The 7,356-nt window shown below is 36.7% G+C and overlaps 1 protein-coding gene across 1 annotated transcript in view; it reads left to right on the top strand.

The window, feature by feature from the left end:
- The window catches only part of fam184ab (family with sequence similarity 184 member Ab), a 151,859-nt gene that overhangs the window by 133,952 nt on the left and 10,551 nt on the right, over positions 1–7,356 (top strand). The window contains exons 22-23 of the mRNA XM_016230859.1: positions 47–193; positions 6,539–6,656. Coding sequence (XP_016086345.1) covers positions 47–193; positions 6,539–6,656 — 265 coding nt within the window. The remainder of the gene's footprint in view (positions 1–46; positions 194–6,538; positions 6,657–7,356) is intronic.

Raw genomic sequence — 7,356 nt, 5'->3', positions numbered from 1 at the left:
GTGTGTGTGTGTGTGTGTGTGTGTGTGTGTGTGGTTGTATTCACAGAGCTCATGAGCAGGACCTGTGTAAGAAACACGAGCGGGAGATGGCCGAGCTGAACGCTCTCCACCACAGAGAAACACAGAACATGCTGTCAGACTTCAACAAGGCCCAGGAACTGCTGAAGGACAAGATCTCCGCCCTGCAGATCCTGTGAGTTCATGCACCACAAAAGAGGCCGTATTAGAGGTCTGCAAGCCTGTCGGGTCCCATTCGGGCCGGGCTCGGGCCATTTTTTTAATTTTTTACAGGTCGGACTCGGGCTCATTTAGCTTCACTACTTTCATTGTGCCCATATATGCGCAGAGCACACATAGGCTACTGTATGAAATATTGTTATATTGATTATATTATAAATATTATACATCTCCTAGGCAATACGCAACGCATATACGCACATATTAGCATACAGGTGACAGTTGACCGTGCAGAGCATCAGGGAGAAGTAGGAGCGTGGGGAGTTACTAAAAGTTCCCAATATTTCGGGAAAAGCTGCATTTTGGAAGAGTTTTGATTTGATTACCACGGCAAACAGTGAGCCAATTGGTTATGTGCAGTGCAGAATCTGCAAACATATCCTTGCACATGACAGCACAAAACGCATGCAATAGGCTAAAGCGTGCCACAAAGCCTCAGCAAAAGTAATTACCTGGAATGTGTCGGGGGAAATAGTAAGGAGATATTTTAATTATTTATTAATAAATTAGTGTTTTCTGAGTCCTTGGCGCAAAGGTGAAGATGATGATCCTGACTCGCCATCTCCTCATTGGACGCGCCTTTAGAGAGAAATGCATCTTTACGGATTTTATAATGAAAGAGTTTTTGTTTTCGATTTTAAGTATTTCATTTTAATGTGGTAATTTAAAGCTTTCTATAGATATATTTAGCAAGTCTGTGAGGCAAGTATTCGCTGAGTTTCGGTTCATCATTGTGAAGCGTTCCTAGCCGAAATTGCAGAAAGCGCATCCTGTATGTATCCTTTATTTTATAAAAGCACAACGTTTTGTTGATATTGTGAGTGCCCACAAATAAAAGTAGACCCTTTACAGTTCCAAGTGATGTATTATTCTTACCTTTATGAGCAAAAATTACGGCATATTTTAAGTTGTTTCTAATGCAAGTGATCGCGCCGGCGCCTCCATGTCCTGTAAAGCGTGCTTTAGCTCTCCGCACAAACGATTAGATATGCGTCTAATAGCACACATTTATATAGGTTAAACATTTAAACTAACATTGTGATTAGGGCTGCACGATTATGATAAAAATCATAATTGTCGATTATTCCCTTGAAATTGTAATTGCGATTAATAATTACGATTATCACAATTTACATTGAATGATGTTTATACCACTGTTTGAAGCAACCGATGAAAATAAACAAGCTGAAAACACTAACTGAAAAACTTTTATTGCTTTTCTATAGCATTAAGTCTCAAATGTTATAATGTTATAGAAATAAAACAGTGGAAAAACCCTTAAGATTACCTGTAGAAAGAAAAAAAAACATCTTAAGCACACAGAATAACATAAGTGGACTTTGAACGATTAATTGCCGCGTTGAACGATTACGTAATTGTAATTGCGATTAGAAATTTGATTAATTGTGCAGCCCTAATTGTGATATGCTTGAACTGTTTTATATCTGTAGATTAACTTTTAAGCAAGTTGTGATGATTTGAGAAGGCTAAATTGATCAAACATAGGCTATGATCAACTCACTGCATGTCTGCCGCTGGCCGCTTGGTCGTTACTTTAAAAAACAAAAACTTACATGTAACGGGAAAAAAAATGCTCCAAACGTTTTTCTAAATGAACTTAAAAAACGAAACGAAATATAATCACTTTGATATTACATACAAAACTGAACTATTTTAATAGCTGAAACGGTAGTATAAGCTGTTTTGGGAGAAGGGGGAAAAAAACGGGCTCAGGGTCAGACTCGGGCCAAGAATTCTGATGAGCTGTCGGACCCGGACCCGGGCTAGGGCCTGAGCATCTCGGGCCAGGGCCGGGCTAGGGCCTATATTTGAGGCCCATGCAGGGCTCTAGTCCGTATACAATATACAGTATGCTTATTTTGTAGGATGAAGCATTTGTAACTTCTGTTTTGACTGGTTGTTTCAATGCATTTGGTGACAGAGGCTATGAAACAGCTTGAATGCTAAGAAAAGGACACCAGACTGTGATGTAGACACAGAGAGGGAGGAGATGAGGACAATGTTTCTGAAGAGATGCTGGGAGGGAGACAGAAGATATCTAGATATATATCAAGCGAAAACTGAGAGCAGAACAGACGACCCTGTCAAGGCAGCTCAGAAAGATAGCAGATGCCTTTAGCTACTAATCATGCTGTTTATGTGTATTTTTTGTGCTTGGATTAGGGTTATTTTGTGCTCTGACAAGGTACACCATTCATATGGAGAAGCAAGCATGTAACTAATGCTCTTCTCCTTCATTGAATCATCATTTGATGAATTATTGCTGCTATGATTACTGTAAAATGTGTTTTAAACCCATTTTTGTTTGTTGTCTGCTTTCTAGTTGTAGCGCAATGTTTGTTTGCTCTAAAAATGACAATGATTTGATTTAAATATTTATGCCACATTAATACACTGAAATAAATTTGGTGTAGAAACAATTTACACTCAGAAATAATTACAAAGAAATGGCAAATAATACTGAATTAAACAGCATTTTTAATTAGAAAGACTGAATTTGTATTTTCTTTTAAAACGTACTGCAATAATCTATTTACAACTTATAAAAAAATCATTTTTACAGTGTATATGAGCGCTGTAAAAATGGATGGATTATAGGTGGTTGGTTAGTGAAAAAAAAACAGATGGTATTGTGAATATTATTGCCCTAGATGTGTGAATAATTTATTTAGGGTGAATTTGTGTAAATTGGGACACTTTTTGTCATAGAGATGAATGGAAAAAAATGTCCCAGTTTATTCATATTCACCCTAATTTTTGCTTAAAATGGTACATTTTATATATCAGCTACAGACTTTGAATGATAAACTTGTTTAGATTAATTTGAGTCAGAAAGACAGCCATATACGAACAGGAGGTGTGTGTGTGTGTTTGTGTGTGTGTATGTGTGTGTTTGTGTGTGGTGTGTGTGTAAATATAGAAAATTGGCAGGGTTGTAGAAGAACTCTTACTGTAGATATTGCTGTCAGAGGTGACCTAATTTACCAACACATCCAGCTATTGAACAGCTTGTCATATAAAAATAGTTAATCTGACTGCCTCAATCCACTCAGTATTCACAACTGAGAATGATAATGAATAATTTAGATTCTGGAAGTGTGTGTCATGACATGGAAAGGCCCTACAGCCTACCAAATACAACAGAAAGATAGAATTGCATTTAACAAAGTGCTTTTAAATCCTAGAGGTTTTAATTAATCATTTATCAAATCCATCTGTGAAAACAATTCTACTGTGTGTTCATAAGACAAAGGGTATGAAGGACTGATCTTAAAGGAATTCTTCACCCAAAAATTAAGATTCTATCATTCATTCAATAATTTATTTATTTCCCTTTGTAGTTCCAGATTTGTTTGACTTTCTTTCTTCACTGAAATAAAAAGGTAGATATTCATGCAGCTCTTTTTAATTGAATGCAGACTGATGCTGTCAATCTCCAAAAATGACAAAAAAAAGCATAATAAAAGGAGTCCATATGACTCATGTGCTGTATTCCAGGTATTCTGAAATCAAATGATAACTCTGTGTGAGTTTAAACCAATTTAAGCCATTATTTCTTGACAAATGTCATTAATTGTCTTGTGTCTGGCAGCTGATCTTAATGCACCAAGTTTGAATATGCTGAAGCACAAATTAGTCAATTTCAATCTGTTCTTCAGAATCAAAACCCTTAAATTCTTTATGATTCCCATCCCTAGTGGTTTTGATTCTTCTTAACGATTCCCGTTCTGTGAACTTCCATTATTCTTTTAGTGCTTTTTATGGAATAAATATTTGGGATCATTTGAATAAGTCATTTTTTGACTAAAGTCTTGATTGACTAAAAAGAACCAATTCATTAGAATAATTTGTTCAGTACTCACTCACTCAATCGTTCTTCACCGGTTGCTGTATATTGATTGTTATCTTATGACTTCAGGAAACATATATAGTACACAAGTCAACTACAAAGGACTACTTTTATGCTATTTCATGGTGTATTTTTGTCATTTTGGAGCTTGACAGCTTCATTCACTTGAATTGTTTGGAAAACCTGTTGAGTTTCACAAAATAATCACTCATACAGGTTTACTAATGACATGAGAGTGAGTACATGATTTTAAGGTGAGCTATTCCTTTAAATTATGTTTTGAACTTTTTCCTGGTGCAAGTATTTTTTGTATGATTAGCAGTCAGTCTGTGACTGAACAGAATGAGGTCTCGTGTGAAGCAGTCAGAACTTGTATCCCTCAGCGTTTCCTAGGCATGCCATCTCCAGGTGTCCCTGAAGAGCAGAGATACACAGCCAGCTAATTAAACATAACACAAATCTATTGAAATGACAGTCCTGTCTTATGTGCAATTAATTATTATGACAGCCGAGTTTCCCTAAACCGAGTCCTCCAACCAGTTTTAAATTTCAGCCTGTTTAAGTCTCATGAATATTTCATGTGTTCGGTGATCCTCAGTTATCCTTGTGTGTGTGGAGCATGGGCTGCTCTACTGTAACCGCTCGAGTGCACTCTGCAGGCACTTTTTTTTTTTTTTTTGTTGCTGTTTTGCTGCTGTCACTTTAAATGGACAATAATATTTAGATATATAAATAGAATAGCAAACAGATAAATATTCAAATAATAATGATGATGACCAGAACTCTACTCTTTGTCATCACAAGTACTATAAACAACCACCTACGTGTGTGTGGAGCATGGGCTGCTCTACTGTAACCGCTCGAGTGCACTCTGCAGGCGCTTTTTTTTTTTTTTGTTGCTGTTTTGCTGCTGTCACTTTAAATGGATAAATAGGCTTGATGAGAACAATGTTATTTACTCAGAAAGGCCCGTTCAGTGAGCAGCTATTATGAGCCTGTTTACAGGGGTCACATTTCGTATTCATAGTTTTAGCTTTTAACGTGAGGTCAGCTAATAATTATCTATGATAATTATCGATAGATAGATAGATAGATAGATAGATAGATAGATAGATAGATAGATAGATAGATAGATAGATAGATAGATAGATAGATAGATAGATAGATAGATAGATATAGGAGGATGGAAGTTAGTTAGTTAGTTAGTTAGATAGATAGATAGATAGATAGATAGATAGATAGATAGATAGATAGATAGATAGATAGATAGATAGATAGATAGATAGAATTCTGTATTTAGTCTGAATAGATCAACTTGCCCTTAGTAGTTAAAACTGCAGTGTTTTCCTCTGTTTGCAGCAGTTTAAAACATGAAAACAGCCTCAGTTTTATTATTACTACAAGCAGTTGTGAAGACCTTAGGGAAGGTTATTATAAGAAAACAGCCATCAATCTTAACACTGTATACCTCTGGGGAAGCGTCACATTGCATGCTCGTTAAAGATTCATCCCACATTTTGAAACATCCCTTCAAAAAAGCAGAAACGGCGGAGATATTGATCCTCGACAACACTGATCATCAAAGAATTTCTGTAGATGAAAGAAAGATTGAGTGACGGCTATTCAAATCTGCTGATGATTTTAACTATCACACTAATACAATGTGAGAAAATGAAAGGCAGATGCCAATATCATTACACTGATATGATCAATGGTGTTTCATTAATTCTGCTTTCAAAGCACAAAGGCATCAGTTTTGAGCTAATGTGTCAGAATAGTCCAATTTCACTCTTAGTAATGAGTCACAAGCCCAAACAGATGACAAACTGATTGTAAACACAGTAGCGAGAGGGTTGATAGCTAAACCATGTGACTTGACTTGCTGCCTAGACAGCATCCTAATCGTCATGGAAACTCTTTAGTGCACGATTTGAAGTGTTCTGCATAGTCAGCAACAACTTCACTACCTACACAAATAGTTCTTTGCATGCTATTTCAATTGATTTCATAAATTATATCATTGCACTCTAAAAAATGCTGGGTTAAAAAGGGACAAACCCAGCTATTGGGTTGTTTTGACCCAGCGGTTGGGTTCAAAACATCCAAACCGCTGGGTCAAAACAACCCAATAGCTGGGTTTGTCCCTTTTTAACCCAGCATTTTTTAGAGTGTAGCATGTTGCTAAGCTAAAGCAACAATGCTTTAATGAAAATGAAAACAAAAAACTGTGTAAAACAGTCAATTATTGGTCATTTTCATCAACTAGTTGATATATAAGTTCATTTATATTCAAAATTTCTTTCACCTCATCCACCATCTTTGACTGGGGAAAACATAATAGCATGCAACTAACCATATAGACATTGAGAACAACTGATTTAAAGGTTGTAGAGAAAATGTCATCCTAAATCATACGTCTTTGCTCCTCAGGTTGGAGGGAACAGAAGAAAAATTCCGGAACAGAGAGAGCAGGCCTGAAGATCTGCAGACAATAGCCGAACTGAAGGATATGGTGACCGAGAGAGAATCTTTAGTCAAGAAACTGGTGGTAAGAGCACGTTTAAGAAGTGTGACATCCTCATTCACAATATATGAGGTTTATTGTCAAATTTCTCAGCTGTGAATCTTGTTATACAAGACGAGGTGTCCCACGGGTGCTCTGTCCTGCTGAGATTAGCAGAGCCTCGCAAGACTGGAGGGAGAGATCTATTTCAGAGCAGACAGCCCTGCTGAAAAGACCAGCTTAATCCTGCTCTAGACAGCGACAGACGCTTTTTCTATGAAATTCACTCCTTAAAACAATGGATGTTTACGAAAAATACTTTCTTTGTTAATAAAAATAGCAAACTAAAATGCGTTAAATGTTTGGCATCTATGTTTCTTGTATCTTTCCAATTTGGACTGCAATAAAATTACACTAACACCTGCTAAAATTACACCAGCTGTGCTGGTTTTTCGACAGAAAATTCACCTGAAGCATTGAAATTAAAACCATTTAAATTCAGTGATACATACAAATGATTACGAATGAAGTTGAATGCAGTTCCGTTAATTAGCTGAACTGAACCAAAGCTGAAATGAAAATAACATAGATATGGTTTGATATTAAAGATTATAAAACTGTTGTAGCTTCGGATGTCCCGAGTTCGAGTCCCGGCTCGCAGACCTTTCCCGATCATGTCCCCCTCTCTCTCCCGCTTCACTTCCTGTCCAGCTACTGTCCTATCAGAATAAAAAAAAAGGCAAAA

Source organism: Sinocyclocheilus grahami, unplaced genomic scaffold, assembly GCF_001515645.1.
Source record: "Sinocyclocheilus grahami isolate Dianchi unplaced genomic scaffold, SAMN03320097.WGS_v1.1 scaffold378.1, whole genome shotgun sequence".
NCBI classification, from domain to species: domain Eukaryota; kingdom Metazoa; phylum Chordata; class Actinopteri; order Cypriniformes; family Cyprinidae; genus Sinocyclocheilus; species Sinocyclocheilus grahami.
The sequence above is the reverse complement of the archived record's forward strand: the minus strand, read 5'-3'. Positions and strand labels throughout refer to the sequence as shown.